General features: G+C 42.6%; 1 protein-coding gene across 8 annotated transcripts in view; it reads left to right on the top strand.

Annotated features, from left to right (window-relative positions):
- The window catches only part of mcf2l2 (MCF.2 cell line derived transforming sequence-like 2), a 146,438-nt gene that overhangs the window by 104,085 nt on the left and 23,953 nt on the right, over nt 1-18,400 (top strand). For all 8 annotated transcript variants that reach the window (XM_055861143.1, XM_055861144.1, XM_055861146.1 and 5 more), the window contains 3 exons: nt 2,244-2,310; nt 2,670-2,785; nt 18,258-18,327. In XM_055861143.1, the coding sequence (XP_055717118.1) occupies nt 2,244-2,310; nt 2,670-2,785; nt 18,258-18,327 (253 nt within the window). The remainder of the gene's footprint in view (nt 1-2,243; nt 2,311-2,669; nt 2,786-18,257; nt 18,328-18,400) is intronic.

The raw sequence follows: 18,400 nt of genomic DNA, 5'->3' as shown, positions 1-18,400 counted from the left end.
TGAAGTGAAGCTGGATTCTATGCCAGAGCTTGGAATTTGAAGTGAAGCTGGATTCTATGCCAGAGCTTGGAATTTGAAGTGAAGCTGGATTCTATGCCAGAGCTTGGAATTTGAAGTGAAGCTGGATTCTATGCCAGAGCTTGGAATTTGAAGTGAAGCTGGATTCTATGCCAGAGCTTGGAATTTGAAGTGAAGCTGGATTCTATGCCAGAGCTTGGAATTTGAAGTGAAGCTGGATTCTATGCCAGAGCTTGGAATTTGAAGTGAAGCTGGATTCTATGCCAGAGCTTGGAATTTGAAGTGAAGCTGGATTCTATGCCAGAGCTTGGAATTTGAAGTGAAGCTGGATTCTATGCCAGAGCTTGGAATTTGAAGTGAAGCTGGATTCTATGCCAGAGCTTGGAATTTGAAGTGAAGCTGGATTCTATGCCAGAGCTTGGAATTTGAAGTGAAGCTGGATTCTATGCCAGAGCTTGGAATTTGAAGTGAAGCTGGATTCTATGCCAGAGCTTGGAATTTGAAGTGAAGCTGGATTCTATGCCAGAGCTTGGAATTTGAAGTGAAGCTGGATTCTATGCCAGAGCTTGGAATTTGAAGTGAAGCTGGATTCTATGCCAGAGCTTGGAATTTGAAGTGAAGCTGGATTCTATGCCAGAGCTTGGAATTTGAAGTGAAGCTGGATTCTATGCCAGAGCTTGGAATTTGAAGTGAAGCTGGATTCTATGCCAGAGCTTGGAATTTGAAGTGAAGCTGGATTCTATGCCAGAGCTTGGAATTTGAAGTGAAGCTGGATTCTATGCCAGAGCTTGGAATTTGAAGTGAAGCTGGATTCTATGCCAGAGCTTGGAATTTGAAGTGAAGCTGGATTCTATGCCAGAGCTTGGAATTTGAAGTGAAGCTGGATTCTATGCCAGAGCTTGGAATTTGAAGTGAAGCTGGATTCTATGCCAGAGCTTGGAATTTGAAGTGAAGCTGGATTCTATGCCAGAGCTTGGAATTTGAAGTGAAGCTGGATTCTATGCCAGAGCTTGGAATTTGAAGTGAAGCTGGATTCTATGCCAGAGCTTGGAATTTGAAGTGAAGCTGGATTCTATGCCAGAGCTTGGAATTTGAAGTGAAGCTGGATTCTATGCCAGAGCTTGGAATTTGAAGTGAAGCTGGATTCTATGCCAGAGCTTGGAATTTGTCATCTGAATTGCATCCGGTAGGACATACTCTTCATAATAAAAGTAATTCAGTGTTCCCGAGGGTCACATTAGGGAAGGGATTGTAGTCATACAAAGTCAGGTATGCACAGGACAAACTGGCATTGGCAAGGTGTTCTTTTAGTACATGACATGTATACGTTCTTTGTTTTATATAGTTAAAGCATTGCTTTTTGGTTGGAGGGTGATTTTATCTTCTTCTTGGCACACAGAGGGCTGTAGACGTCTCAGCTCGTTTATGCACTAATACATTTAGCTAGTGTAAACAACTTGAGGGAGAACGACCAAGTAATTATCATTAATATAAACACTGTCCACTAGGGCATTCAAGAAAACTTGTCTTACTTAGGAGCACCAATAACAGGCTAGGCACATGACTTCATGGAATGTTTTTTCCCCCAGGGGTTCAATGAAGGCATCTCTGTCCATGATATTTATTCACACGATGCTGCCTTCCCACATCCAAAAATGGATATGCAAATATCCTATTGTGTTGGGACTTGGGAAGGCAGTCACCTATGATATGACAGATGCCTGCCTCCGTGAGAGTGGCGGGTGCCTTTGAAGAGCTTTATTGACCTATAAAATGTGCTCATACATCAAACAGCACTCAGTGTCTCGATGGACTCGTGATGGCACATAAAAATCAAGACCTCAGAACTCATGTGCACATTAAAGGGGCCATTAAAGTCTGGAAATGTTAGCTTTGCTCAAGCTCCTTGGTTTTATAACAACCTCCTCTGTTAGGCCTTGTTTCCCCCCCATGTACCTCATGTCTGGGGTGCTGTGCTTCTATATCTAGCGGAGCCTCTTTTGGGTTTGTTTGATGACCGTGTTTTCCACCTTCGACTGAGTGCACACCCACCTCCTGATGAGGATGATTATTTGGTTGGAGAACTTTGACAAAGCATTTAGGATATGAGTGGTAATTGGAGTCTCCATTCTGGGTTTTATTAATTTATCTGCACTGACAAATACCACTAAAGGGCTTCTCTGTAATTGGTGTGTATTGACGGATCCTGTATTTTTCCTCCCTAGACACATCATGAATGAGCTGATTGAAACTGAGAGGCTGTACGTCGAGGAGCTGCAGAGCATCATGGAGGTGCATTTGTTACTGTGACACGTTGTGAATTAGTGGCAATAATGTTTGAGACAGTAGAGAAGGCTTTCCTTTCTCTGCTAACTGCACCTAGGGAACATAAAACCTGACATTGCAAATGTTGCATCAGGTCTGGCCATTTCAGAATACTGTATGAACTTTTGTTGAACTTAAAATGTGCTTGCTTTGTCGATTTTGATGAGCCATTAGGCTACTCAAACTGTCACTGATTTATGTTCATATAATGTTCATTCAGATGTTAGGTGTAAAGCCATGTGAAGGACTGGGTTTTATTGGGTTCACATTATCACAGAGGCGTCATAGTTTTACTTATTGGCTTTGAATGTAATTTTCCTGTCCAGGGGTACGCTGCCGAGCTGGACAACACAGAGCTTTCCCCCCTAATCCCTACAGCACTGGAGAACAAGAAAGATGTGCTTTTTGGCAATCTCCCAGAAATATATGAATTTCACAACAGGTAAGCAAATTTCCTCTGTCTCTTTCTGAATTGCATTTCCATATCCAGCGAGTAGACAAATGTGCCTGTGACATCAAAAGAAAAAGGATTGGCATGGTCCCTATCCCTGCTGCAAAATGATAACAATCCTGAGGGAACCATCTTCCTATCCCAAGTCTCCCATTGCTAACAACTGCCATGCTTTCATTGGCTGCAGGCACTCACATGGAACAAGTGGTTTGGGCAGTTTATTCCCCCCCTTTTTGTACTGGAAGCTCTCAGTAGAACATATTGTACAGGTATGTTATCTATGTAGGATCCTACTCCTGATGAATTGTTTTTAAAATCATGTGAGCAAAATATATTTTGCTTACTTTGTGACGCTAAACCAGACAAAATAAAACGTGCCTATCTAAACTTAGCAAAAAAAGAAACGTCCCTGTTTCAGGATCCTGTCTTTCAAAGATAATTTGTAAAAATCCAAATAACTTCACAGATCTTCATTGTAAAGGGTTTAAGCACGGTTTCCCATGCTTGTTCAATGAACCATAAACAATTAATGATCATGCACCTGTGGAATGTTCATTTAGAACATCAGCTTACAGACAGTAGGCAATTAAGGTCACAGTTATGAAAACTTAGGACACTGAAGAGGCGTTTCTACTGACTCTGCAATGTCCGTACTGTGAGACGCCTAAGACAGCGCTACAGGGAGACCGGATGGACAGCTGATCGTCCTCGCAGTGGCAGACCACGTGTAACAACACCTGCACAGGATCGGTATATCCGAACATCACACCTGCGGGACAGGTACAGGATGGCAACAACAACTGCCCGAGTTACACTAGGAATGCACAATCTCTCCATCAGTGCTCAGACTGTCTGCAATAGGCTGAGAGAGGCTGGACTGAGGGCTTGTAGGCTTGTTGTAAAGCAGGTCCTCACTAGATATCACCGGCAACAATGTCGCCTATGGGCACAAACCCACCGTCGCTGGACCAGGCAGGACTGGCATAAAGTGCTCTTCACTGACGAGTCGCGGTTTTCTCTCACCAGGGGTGATGGTCAGATTCGTGTTTATCGTTGAATGAATGAGCGTTACACTGAGGCCTGTACTCTGGAGCGGGATCGATTTTGAGGTGGAGGGTCTGTCATGGTCTGGGGCGGTGTGTCACAGCATCATCGGACTGAGCTTGTTGTCATTGCAGGCAATCTCAACACTGTGCGTTCCAGGGAAGACATCCTCCTCCCTCATGTGGTACCCTTCCTGCAGGCTCATCCTGACATGACCCTCCAGCATGACAATGCCACCAGCCATACTGCTCGTTCTGTGGTGATTTCCTGCAAGACAGGAATGTCAGTGTTCTGCCATGGCCAGCGAAGAGCCCGGATCTCAATCCCATTGAGCACATCTGGGACCTGTTGGATCGGAGGGTGAGGGCTAGGGCCATTCCCCTGCACTGCACTGCAGTACTTAATGCAGCTGGTGGCCACACCAGTTACTGACTGTTACTTTTGATTTTGAACCCCCCCTTTGTTCAGGGACACATTATTCAATTTCTGTTAGTCCACATGTCTGTGGAACTTCAGTTTATGTCTCAGTTGTTGAATCCTGTTATGTTCATACAAATATTTCCACATGTTAGGTTTGCTGAAAATAAACGCAGTTGACAGTGAGAGGACGTTTATATTTTTTGCTGAGTTTATATAATGAATATGAATTGGGTGGGTTGAGATGATTAAATATAAAAGCACTAAACTTCTCTCTAAAAGCTTCACTTATTCCAAAATTTTCCTTGAAACCTAAATGGTTCTCAAGTAGATTACTAAGAAAAGCTCATCCATTGTTTAAACATGGCCTTTTTGCCTTTGTGCAGATTGCCATGTCTCATTTTCAATTAATTGAAAATGATACTTTTTTCAAAGTATCTCTCTTTTTCAAACAAGCATTGCAGAGCTGGCTACAATTTCAATTTCATCCCCCTGAAAGAAGAACAAATATTATGGCTGAACTCAAATGTGCTGGTTGATAAAATACCTGTATTTATGGGAAAGATGTTTGAAAAGGGTATTTTGTTCTTAAATTATATTGTAATGGTGGAGTTATGTCCTTCATAGAGTTATCAGAATTGTACAGGAAGGTCTGCTCAATCCAAGAGTACAACCAATTGATTACAGCATTACCCCAAAAACGGAGGAGGCAGGTGGCAGCGGGAGGAGGTAGGGAACTGGTCTGTCTGCCCAATATAAAGGATCAAAACTGTCAGAGGAATAAAGATGGCATAAATAGGAAAGTTTACCAGTTTCATTTGAGGACCAGGATGTTGTCAACTGTGCTATACAGATTGCAAATAGTTGAAGAGATTTTTGATGTACCAATTCCATGGTATGGGTGTATGAGTTGATATATAAAACACCACAACATTCAAGACTTTATGTTTTTCAGCTAAAATTATTATATATAGAATTATTGCCACCAACAAAATGTTGAATATTTGGGGAATAAAATCATCGAAGCCCTACAGATTTTGTTGTGAGGATACAGAACCAATAGACCATTTATTTTGGTATTGCCCTCAGGTAACCTGTTTCTGGTCTCAGGTTCAGGAATGGCTGAAAATGCATAGCATTGATCTAAAATTGACCCTAGAAATAGTACTGTTCGGAGATCTGGAGAGACCGGGTCAGTCAATTACTAATGCTCTTTGTAAAAGTATTTATTGTGAACTCGCAATCTGTGGATTCTATTTGATTAGATAGATTGAAATTGTACGTTAAACATCACAGCATAGTTGAAAGACGTGTTGCGTAGTGGGTGGCCAGCAGAGATCGATGGGATGGGCTGAGGGTTGGAATGTGGAATTGGAGACAAGTGGGAGTGGAGTTGCTGTGTGGGAGATCGAATGATCGTCAAAGATAAAAGTTAAGAAAAAAGAGGTCAAAATATAACATAATAAAAGGTACGTTTGAATGAACGGTGGGGGGGGGGGGGGGGGTCTTGGAGGGTTCGGGTTCATGTTTTTTGGCCTGGTGGGAGATCTGTCAACGTGCCCTTGAGCGGGGCATTGACCCTGGATGCTTCTGTGTGCCGCTCTGAATGGGAGTCTGTTGGATGACTGGTATGATGTAGTTGTTGAGCGGCTTCACTGCAAGTATATTGTATGTTTCGGATATTCAATAACAATACAAATATATATCTTTTTAAACTATGTAGGATCCATATGATATGCCTCATCACCAGAGCAAGAAGTAGGAAATAAACAAACAAACCCTGTGTTGTGATTGGCTGAGAGAGCTCCATTGACAGTGGGCACTGTATTGTCTTGGGGTCTTTGTGTTTTACGTGTGACGCCTAATGTAATTGACACTCATTTTCTGTAAGGCCCTGTATGAGCCTGTCTACCCTGTGATCACTCACTCTCAGGTCGGGTTGAATTACAGCGAGAGCCAAGGGACAAACAAAAGGTTCCACAGGGACCCATAGAGCTCCACGCCACGTGGGCATGCGATATCAAATCAAAGTTTATTGGATGTAGACAGTTTTGCAGTTGTTATTGCAGGTGCAGCGAAATGCTTATGTTTCTAGCTCCAACAATGCAGCAATATCTAGCAATACAATAACAATACACACATATATCAGCTTGAAAATCTATGGCAAGACTTGAAAATGGCTGTCTAGCAATGATCAACAACCAACTTGACAGAGCTTGAAGAATTTGTTAAAGAATAATGTGCAAATATTGTACAATCCAGGTGTGCAAAGATTTACTCAGAAAGACTCAAAGCTGAAATCGCTGTCAAAGGGGATTTTAACATGTATTGACTCAGGGGTAAGAAATACTTATGTAAATTAGATATGTCTGTATTTCATGTTCAATACATTTGCAAACCTTTCTAAAAACAATATTTTCACTGTCATAATGGGGTATTGTGTAGATGCGTGAGAACAATACTTTTTTAATTCAGGCTATTCAAAATTCAAAAGGCTCTCACATCTGAGCTATCTTTGTTGCAGGTGTATGGTAATAGTTGAATAAAATTTGTAAAATTCAGGCTCTAATACAATAAAATGTGGAATAAGTCAAGGAGTATGCATACTTTCTGAAGGTACTGTACATATGAATTGTGTAAAACGGTATGTAAACATTATTAAAGTGACCAGTATTCAATGACTACAGTATGTACATAGAGCAGCAGTCTCTATGGTGCAGGATAGAGTACCGGGTGGTAGCTGGCTAGTGATGACTGTTTAACAGTCTGACGGTCTGGAGATAGAAGCAGTTTATCAAGAATTTGTTCTTAACCTGTTGAGGCTAGGGGGTGCTGTTGTCACTATTTATGTAAATCGTGTAATTTTTTAAACGGCTTCCTACTAAATTCTTGATCGTACAATATGCATATTATTACTATTATTGGATAGAAAACAGTCTATAGTTTCTATAGGCGTTGGAATTTTGTCTCTGAGTGGAACAGAACTCATTCTACAGCAATTTCCCTGACATGGAGTCAGATTTCACACATTTTGGACCCTGATCTGGAGTCAGTTTTAAGGCCACTGTTATTGCTATGAGCATACAGACACTGCTTACGTCTTCCCCTGGATGCCTTTACGTGATGACGATTTGAATGGTGTCGATTGCCCAATCACAGCCACTATAAATGAAAAAAACCTGTAGGTAGGAACTCTTTTCTAGGTGCGTCAGGCGCGCGGTGGCCACCGACCCGCACTTGTTCCAAGCATTAGTGTAGGGAGTAATATTTCTCCGGTCATGTTTCTACTCGTTATAGGAGTTAAAAACATCATAAGGTAGTTAATTTAAACCGTTTTACAGCAATTTATACCCGTTTAGTGCGATTTTGGGACATTTATTTCTGAGACACTGTGAATCTCTGGGCACGGTTCCAGTTCATGCCGAACGCAATGGACATTTCTACATGGCAAGAGGACAGCTTTCGACCAAAAGACGATTAGACCCAAGAAAGGATTCTTTGCCCAAGATACTGATGGAAGAACAGCTCAAAGTAGGAACAATTTATTATGATAAATCGTGTTTCTGTCGAAAATTGTTAATCGCTTATGACGCCATCTTGCTAGACGTAGCTTCGCTTGGCGCAAACTGTATTGAAAAGTAAGGATAATTTTAAAAATGTAAATCCGCGATTGTATTAAGAATTAAATTGTCTATCAATCGCTGTCCACCCTATATTTTTTAGTCACGTTTATGAGTATTTATGTATACGACTAGATCACTGTCTAATGTGGCGCAGGACATTTTCTGACCAGCTGGGCTACTTTTCTCATTGTCTAACCATGATTTTGGTGGCTAAATATGCACATTTTCGAACAAACTGTATATGTATGTTGTAATGTGATGTTACAGGAGTGTAACATCGATTAGTGTATGCTGTGTATTTTTACGAAATGTTTGATGATTAGTAGTTAGGTAAACACGTTGCTCATTGTATTTATTCTAGTCCATTTGTGACGGTGGGTGCAATTGTAAACTATGACATCTACCTGAAATATGCACATTTTTCTAACAAAACCTATCCTATACCATAAATATGTTATCAGACTGTCATCTGATGAGCTTTTTTTCTTGGTTAGTGGCTATCAATATCTTAGTTTAGCCGAATTGGTGATAGCTACTGGTGTTGGTGGACAAAGAAAAGATGGTGGATTATGCTAATGTGTTTAGCTAATAGATTTACATCTTTACATATTGTGTCTTCCCTGTAAAACATTTTAAAAATCGGACATGTTGGCTGGATTCACAAGATCTGTGTCTTTCATTAGCTGTATTGGACTTTAATGTGTGAAAGTTAAATATTTAAAAAAAAATTAAAAAAAATTGAATTTCGCGGCTCTGCCTTTTCAGTGGGGGTACCCCAGTCCTAGACAGGTTAACTGACTTGCCTAGTTAAAAAAAGGTGAAATAAAATCAGTCTCTCAGTTCCAGCTTTGCACCTGTACGGTCTCCGCCATTTTGATGGTAGCAGGGTGAACAGGCCAAGACTTGGGTGGCTGAGGTCCTTGATGGTTTTCTTGGCCTTTCTGTGACACTGGGTGCTGTAGATATCCTGGAGGGCAAGCACTGTGCTCTGATGTGTTGGGCTGCCCGTAGCCTTTTTGAGAACCAGACTTCCCTAAACAGGAAGCCTGTGGCACAAAGTCAGATAGAAATGGGTGGGAACCAGGAATAAATCAGTGACACCTCGCAACATGTCAAACCAATCAAATGCCTTGCTTGGGCGGAGCATCAAAGGTGCTCACTAGATTAGTGTCGTAAGTGCAACAGTGTGTGAGGATGTCCATGAAATTGCGGATTAAAACCCCATAAAAATATGTTGATGTATGGCGTGTTTGTGGTGAACCGTACGACTGTAACAGGAAAAAACATAACCTTTTGCAAGTTAAATCGTCTTTATTGCGACCGGACTACACAATGACTTTAGTATAGATAATGCAACCTGTCACACTGAGTGGTGCGTTTTCAAAAGCAGTAAATTATATGGCTCCTGTCGCAATCTTCTACTCATATGAAGAAGTGCCAATGACGTGGAAATAATGGTCTGTTTTGTGACGGAAAGAGCAACTTCTATAGTTAGTCGCAGCACATCTTTTCGATCTGTCTCGACCCTCAGAAGTATCAAAAAATACGAAGAGTGCGGCGTGACGAGGCCTATTCAGGGACCAAGCCCCAGTGACAGATGACCAGCCGCCAGATATGGGAATTCAACCGCTACAAGCCCCAGTGACAGATGACCAGCCGCCAGATATGGGAATTCAACCGCTACAAGCCCCAGTGACAGATGACCAGCCGCCAGATATGTGAATTCAACCGCTACAAGCCCCAGTGACAGATGACCAGCCGCCAGATATGGGAATTCAACCGCTACAAGCCCCAGTGACAGATGACCAGCCGCCAGATATGGGAATTCAACCGCTACAAGCCCCATTGACAGATGATCAGCCGCCAGATATGGGAATTCAACCGCTACAAGCCCCAGTGACAGATGACCAGCTGCCAGATATGGGAATTCAACCGCTACAAGCCCCAGTGACAGATGATCAGCCGCCAGATATGGGAATTCAACCGCTACAAGCCCCAGTGACAGATGACCAGCTGCCAGATATGGGAATTCAACCGCTACAAGCCCCAGTGACAGATGACCAGCCGCCAGATATGGGAATTCAACCGCTACAAGCCCCAGTGACAGATGACCAGCCGCCAGATATGGGAATTCAACCGCTACAAGCCCCAGTGACAGATGACCAGCCGCCAGATATGGGAATTCAACCGCTACAAGCCCCAGTGACAGATGACCAGCTGCCAGATATGGGAATTCAACCGCTACAAGCCCCAGTGACAGATGACCAGCCGCCAGATATGGGAATTCAACCGCTACAAGCCCCATTGACAGATGATCAGCCGCCAGATATGGGAATTCAACCGCTACAAGCCCCAGTGACAGATGACCAGCTGCCAGATATGGGAATTCAACCGCTACAAGCCCCAGTGACAGATGATCAGCCGCCAGATATGGGAATTCAACCGCTACAAGCCCCAGTGACAGATGACCAGCCGCCAGATATGGGATTTCAACCGCTACAAGCCCCAGTGACAGATGACCAGCTGCCAGATATGGGAATTCAACCGCTACAAGCCCCAGTGATAGATGACCAGCTGCCAGATATGGGAATTCAACCGCTACAAGCACCAGTGACAGATGACCAGCCGCCAGATATGGGAATTCAACCGCAACAAGCACCAATTTTTGGTGCATCATCGGCTCTGACAAGAACAAAAGTGATCACTGCGTACTTAAAAGTGCTCTACCTTCTAACAACATTCAGTAGCTATCTACAGATAACTTTTGTCAATGCAATAGGCCATGCAGCTACAGGTGTACTATTGTTTGTTTTTTATCCCAGTATTAATCATTACACTCTTCGTAGACTTATCATATAGGTTAAAAACAGTGTTGCACAAGTCCTACAGGCTCACATTTGTAGGCTACATTGAATAATATAGGCAGTTGGTCATAGTGACAGTTGTAGCCTAGATAATTCATACATTGTTTGTATTTATCCTTGACAATTTTGTAACTGATAAAGCCCATTTTATGTGGCACCAAAGTTTATCATTGCAAATGTGTTGCATATTGCATGTCAGTCTCAGATGTTAAAACCTTATTTTCCTTTTATTAAATGTCACTGTTACAACTCATTCTAGTACAAAGTCACGGATATGTAGGTGTCCTTTGGAAATAATTGGTATATGTCTTCAAGGTTATCGGCACAGAGAAATACCAAAGTATTTGATGTAAGAACTGCGAATACCATGTGCGCCTCACAAAAGACCTCATCCAATATCAAGTGGCACATGTCCAGTTTGATATTGCACAGGAAGTCAGCAAGACCATTTGAGACCACCTCTTGCAATGATTTACTAAAGACAGTGAGCTGAAGCAAGAGTCTGGAAAGCACTCTATCATCTAGCAAGTGTGCTTCTTGATCAGAAGGTGTTTGCTTTGACAACTAGCAGGTTCTACCCAAGTTCCAGAACTTCCAAATAAGCCTATTGCAAAAATTGGACTATGAGGAACTACTGTTGTGGATCAGCAACCACAAACTGAACTTAAACCGTGAGACTAACAAACTGTCTGCTAGTTTGGTATGCAAACTGAGGTCACAAACAGTTGATTTCAGCTGTAGTGCTGAGATCCTAGAATGGAAATGATCTTAAATGTCACCATTAAAGAAGTAATGTAAGAGAGAAAGAAGACGTTAGACTGAAACCAATCACAATGTAGACTCACAAAATGTGTGTTTACTTTCATAATATTACGTTCTTTGTTGCTTTTATTTGTGTAATTATTTTAACTGAAAATATTCGGTAATTTTATGGGAGCCAGCAGACCATTCAAACCACCATTGCGATGCAAAATTCTCTAGGGAGGTGTGACAACAACGGGATTTTGGAGGAATGGCAAAGCGAGACTACGTTGACCGCAACACCCTCTGGAGAGCTCTGCGGTTGTGGGCAGTGCAGTTGGCGTACCAGGCGGTGATGCAGCCCAACCGAATGCTCTTAATGGTGCATCTGTAGAAGTTTGTGAAGATCTTGGGGACAAAGACAAATTTATTCAGCCTCATGAGGTTGAAGAGGCACTGTTGAGCCTTCTTTACCACGCTGTCGGTGTGAAGCATTGTTCATTTAGGCACGCTTTTTAGATTTAGTCTAGTCTTAGTCATTTTGACAAAAATATAATTGCATTATGCTGCCATCTATCCATGGGTTTTGGTAAGTTCTAATCATCACTGTAGGAACAACATGCACTTCCTGATGAACCCAGTCACTGAGTCAGCGTATACTACAATACTATTCATTGATGCGACCCGGAACATTTCCCAGTCCGCGGGATCGAAACAGCAGTGACAATAACTAAAGAAAATTATCTTGGGACGTAATGCAGTCAGCATTTGATTGTAAGGTATTCCAGATCGGGAGAACAAAAGGACTTGAGTTCCTGTATGTTACCACAATCACACCATGAGTTGTTAATCATGAGACATACCCCTAAACCTCTGTGTTTCCTGGAGAGTTCTTGCTTCCTGTTCGCACGATGTAAGGAGAACCCCGCTGGCTGTATGGACAGGGACAATATATCCGGAGAGAGCCATGAATTTTTTTAAACCGACTATGTTACAGTCCCTTTATGTCTCCCTGGAAGGAGATCCTCACCCTGAGCTTGTCTATTTTATTTTCCTGAACTTTAGAGAGTAACACGGAACCCAAACCGGCTGCGCGCGTGCGCCATCGTGCAGACATTTATTTTGTCCCACACAAAACGTGATCAAGACACGCAGGTTAAAATATCAAAACAAACTCTGAACCAATTAAATTAATTTGGGGACAGGTCGAAAAGCATTAAACATTTATGGCACTTGCTAGTTACCTTGCACTTGCTAGCTAATTTGTCCTATTTAGCTAGCTTGCTGTTGCTAGCTAATTTGTCCTGGGATAAAAACATTGAGTTGTTATTTTACCTGAAATGCACAAGGTCCTCTACTCCGCCAATTAATCCACACATAAAATGGTCAACCGAATCGTTTCTAGTCATCTCCCTTCCAGGCTTTTTATTCTCTTGACTTTATGTTGCGATTGGCAACCTTCACAAATTAGGTGCATTACCGCCACTGACCTCGTTCGTCTTTCAGTCACCCACGTGGGTATAACCAGTGAGGAGATGGCACGTGGGTACCTGCTTCTATAAACCAATGAGGAGATGGGAGAGGCAGGACTTGCAGCGTGATCTGCATCAGAAATGGAACTGATTTCTATTCCTTGGCAACGCAGATGCGTGTTGGCGCGCGAGAGCAGTATGGGGGTAATAATGGAATAACATAGATTTCCAAATTTATTTCGCAGCGCATGCGACGAGAGCGCTGTGGTCAGCCTGTAATAAACACGGAAGCATTGGATGGTTTGCTCTTCACCTGAGTCTGACTAGAACCCCACTTCTTCTCCGGCGTTGACGTTTTTGTGTTGCAACCCGGGATGAGTGGGGCTGCTAACTGCCTCGGGATGTTCAAAGAAAGTGTCCAGTTCAGGGAAGTTGAATTTCTGGTGAGATCTAATATCCCAAAGTTATTTTTGGCTATAGGGAATAATACAAGAAATTTAGTGTAAGAAATAACTGCCCCATCTGGCCAGGGAAAACAAAGCGGTAACATTATGTATTTATAGCCTAAGCCAATTTATTTAGAAAAACTTTGTTCTCATCGTAGCCCTCCCCAAAAACATTCTGCAACTTCTTAATCACTGTCATAACACACACAGAGATCGACTTTAAAGGTCCAGTGCAGTGAAAAATGTGATTTTTCTGTGTTTAGATATATATTTCCACACTATGATGTTGGAATAATACATAATACTGTGCAATTGTGAAAATTATGTTAATATCCTTTTAGTGTAAGACTGACTGAAATTTCTTCCTGTTTTGGTCTGCTTGGTGTCACCACCACACAGTAAATTAGTTCATAAACCAATAAGAAGAGGGTTCTAAACCTCTGCAAGTAACAGCTGTTTTTTTCCCACTCTGACCATTCCAAGGCAGTCCTAGCAAAATTCTTGCTTGAGAAAGTGCACTTTGCTAAGAAGTTGCCACTTTCAAAGAGTCGGACACTAATCCAGACACTTGTAAGAAATCCCACTACACCCTTCAATGAATCATCAAACAGGTAAAGCGTCAAGATTGAATACTATTACACTGGCACTGACACTTGTCGGATGTGGCAGGGCTTGCAAACTATCACGGATTACAAAGGGAAACCCAGCCGCGAACTGACCAGTTATGCGAGCCTACCAGATGAGCTAAATACCGTCTATGTGCTTCGAGGCTAGCAAAACTGAACCATGCATGAGAGCACCGGCTGTTCCGGACAACTGTGTGGTCACGCTCTCCGTAGCCTATGTGAGTAGAACCTTTAAACAGGTTAACATTCACAAGCCCGCAGTGCCAGACTGATTACCAGGACGCATACTCAGAGAATGCGCTGACCAGCTGGCAAGTGTCTTCACTGACATTTTCAACCTCTCCCTGACCCAGTCTGTAATACCAACATGTTTCAAGCAGACAACCATAGTCCCTGTGCCCAAGAACACCAATGTAACCTGGCTAAATTATTATCGCTCCATAGCACTCATCTGTGGTTATGAAGTGCTTTGAAAGGCTGGTCATGGCTCACAACACCATCATCTCATACACCCTGGATGCACTCAATTCCCATACCGAACCAACAGATCCACAGATGACGCAATCTCAATCGCACTCCACACTGCACTTTCCCACCTGGACAAAAGGAACACCTATGTGAGAATGCTGTTCATTGACTGACTATAGCTCAGTGTTCAACACCATAGTGCCCTCCAAGCTCATCACTAAGGACCTGAGATTAAACATCTCCCTCTGCAACTGTATCCTGGACTTCCTGACAGGCCGGCCCCAGGTGGAGAGGGTAGGCAACAACACATCTGCCACGCTGACCCTCAACATGGGGACTCCTAATGTGTGCGTGCTTAGTCCCCTCCTGTACTCCCTGTTCACCCATGACTGTGTGGTCACGGACGACTCCAACAACATCATTAAGTTTCCCGACGACACGACAGGCCTGATCACAGAGGACAATGACGATGTTCGACAGCATAGGTTAGAGACCTCAATAACCGCTCCCTCAACGTCAGCAAGACAAAGGAGCTGATCGTTGACTACAGGAAATGGAGGGCCGAGCCCGCCCCCATCCACATCGACAGGGCTGTAGTGGAGCAGGTCGAGAGCTTCAAGTTTCTCGGCGTCCACATCACTAAGAAATCATCACGCTCCACACACACGCCATCCAGGATGGCCGCGGCTCTTGCAGAGCAAGGGAAACCACTACTTCAAGTCTCAGAGCAAGTGACGTCACCGACTGAAAGGCTGCTAGCGCGCACCACCGCTACCTAGCTAGCCATTTCACATCGGTTACACTAGGTGTCAACAGCCAATCCAGTAGGGGTTGGAAGCTATAGAGAGCAAAGACTGGTCAGTTGTGCCGCGATGTCAGAGTATTTGCATAAAGTTCAGCTTTCCCCAATTTTGGTCCCACTCTGTTAATGTCCCTTGCCCATGATCGCATCGCCTTATGGTCCCACCGACCACTTCACTTCTTCTATTGAAAATGAATAGCTTTCCGTAGTGTCATCATCACCATCGCCAGCAGCATACCACCCTGCATACCACTACTGGCTTGCTTCTGAAGCTAAGCAGGGTTGGTCCTGGTCAGGCCCTGGATGGGAGACCAGATGCTGCTGGAAGTGGTGTTGGAGGGCCAGTAGGAGGCACTCTTTCCTCTGGTCTAAAAAATATCCCAATGCCCCAGGGCAGTGATTGGGGACACTGCCCTGTGTAGGGTGCCGTCTTTCGGATGGGACGTTAAACGGGTGTCCTGACTCTCTGAGGTCATTAAAGATCCCATGGCACTTATCGTAAGAGTAGGGGTGTTAACCCCGGTGTCCTGGCTAAATTCCCAATCTGGCCCTCAAACCATCATGGTCACCTAATAATCCCCAGTTTACAATTGGCTCATTCATCCCCCTCCTCTCCCCTGTAACTATTCCCCAGGTCGTTGCTGCAAATGAGAACGTGTTCTCAGTCAACTTACCTGGTAAAATAACGGTAAAATAAATAAAATAAAAACATCATCTTCAGTTAATACGTACGGTGAGAGCAATAAAATAAAGTGGCTTGCGCTCTGCTTGCCCTGACCAAAAGTTACGCTTCCAGTGTAAGCAGGTAAACAAAATATACTGCTTTTGTGACGCCCCAGTACAGTGCCTTCAGAAAGCATTCATACCCCTTGACTTATTCCACATTTTGTTGTTGTACAGCCTGAATTCAAAACATAAAATATGTTTTTAGACATTTTTGCAAATGTATTGAAAATGTAATACAGAAATATCTCACACCACTGAGTCAATACTTTGTAGAAGCACCTTTAGCAGCAATTACAGCTGTGAGTCTTTCTGGGTAAGTCTCTAAGAGCTTTCCACACCTGGATTGTGCAACATTTGCCCATTATTATTTTCAACATTCTTCATGCTCTGTCAAATTTGTTGTTGATCATTGTTCGACAATAATTTTCAGGTCTTGCCATAGATTTTCATGTAGATTTAATTCAAAACTGTAACTCGGCCATTCAGGAACATTCACTGTCGTCTTGGTAAGCAACTCCAGTGTAGATTTGGCCTTGTGTTTTAGGTTATTGTCCTGCTAAATGGTGAATTCATATCCCAGTGTCTGGTGGAAAGCAGACTGAACCAGGTTTTCCTCTAGGATTTTATTCTTTAACGATTACAAGCATATCCATAACATGATGCAGACATCACTATGCTTGAAAATATGGAGAGTGGTACTCCGTGACATGTTGGATTAGCTCCATACATAACTCTTCGTATTCAGGAGATAAAGTTAATTTCTTTGCCACATTTTTAGCAGTTTTACTTTAGTGCCTCATTGCGAACATGATGCATATATTTTTTATTCTGTACAGTCTTCCTTCTTTTCGGTCGGTCATTTAGGTTAGTATTGTGGAGTAACTACAATGTTGCACCATCTTCTCCTATCACAGCCATTCAACTCTGTAACTGTTTTAAAGTCACCATTGCCCTCATGGTGAAATCCCTGAGCGGTTTCCTTCCTCTCCGGCAACCGAGTTAGGAAGGATGCCTGTATCTTTGTAATGACTGGGTGTATTGATACACCATCCAAAGTGTAATTAGTAGCTTCACCATGCTCAAATGTATATTCAATGTTGTTGTTTTTTTACCCATCTACCAATAGGTGCCATTCTTTGTGAGGCATTGGACAACCTCCCTGGTCTTTGTGTGAATCTGTGTTTGAAATTCACTGCTAGATTGAGGGACCTTTACAGATAATTGTATGTGTTAGGCACAGAGATGAGGTAGTCATTCAAAAATCATGTTAAACACTAATATTGCACACAGGGTGAGAATGTAGGCTTGCTACAACAGAGGGGTTGAATACTTATTGACTCAAGACATTTCAGATTTTAATTTTGAATGACTTTGTAAAAAATTCTAAAAACATAATTCCACTTTGACATTATGGGGAATTGGGTGTAGGCCAGTGACACAATCTCACTTTAATACATTTTAAATTCAGGCTGTAACCCAACAAAATGTGAAAAAAGTCAAGCAGTGTGAATACTTTCTGAAGGCCCAGTAGCTATTTTAGGCTGCTGGAATTAAAAGTAGTCCTTGTGTATAGAGTTGTATAGTTTGCAAAGTTAAACAATCATTGGATTTTGTTTGACATGCTTTTTAAATTAAAGAATCTGAGAGTCAGCCTTATTCTGTTACCTTGGAATCGCCCAATGTAATATACTTATCACATTCCGTGCACCACCAAAAAATACTAGATATTGAGAGAATAATGTTCTTCCTCTCATTTGGGTTGCTGACCCCTGGTTTGCAACATGGGGCTGAGGGAACATAGACATGGTCCCGTTTAAGGCTGGCGTACTGGAATTCCTTGCATTTTTGTTTTCAGTTTTTTTTAAACTTGCCCGACTGCTCAGTTCACTCACCCCAGGAAATAAGGCAACCCTTAAGGTCCCTGCTACAACTAGGTTCCGGAGTTTTACCTGTATTTAACCATCAGGAGAAAAAAAATTGCAGACCAGCATCTCCGGCTTCCCTAACATCACAGACATTCCAAACAGAAGTGCACAGATTGCCCACAAGCTGTTATTTTCCAACCCAATCTTTACTCTACACTTCCGCTTTACTTCCCAGCATAGGAAATGGCAATCTGATGTAACTGAATGTGCAGTTGCTATGCAATTGAATCCAATGTCATACTTTATGTACCTTGTAAAGTGCAAACAGGAAATGTGTAATTGAGTTCACTTATTACTTCTTGTTCACAGGACTTTTTTCAAAGAGCTTGAAAACTGCATGGAGAGGCCAGAGTTGGTGGGGACTTGCTTTTTGAAAAGGGTGAGTTCCTTGTGTTAATGTCAGTTGGAAACTGAAGGCCCGTTACGGTGTTGTTACGGTGTGTTGCAGTTCA

This window comes from Salvelinus fontinalis, chromosome 14 (genome assembly GCF_029448725.1).
Source record: "Salvelinus fontinalis isolate EN_2023a chromosome 14, ASM2944872v1, whole genome shotgun sequence".
Lineage (NCBI taxonomy): Eukaryota > Metazoa > Chordata > Actinopteri > Salmoniformes > Salmonidae > Salvelinus > Salvelinus fontinalis.
The sequence above is the reverse complement of the archived record's forward strand: the minus strand, read 5'-3'. Positions and strand labels throughout refer to the sequence as shown.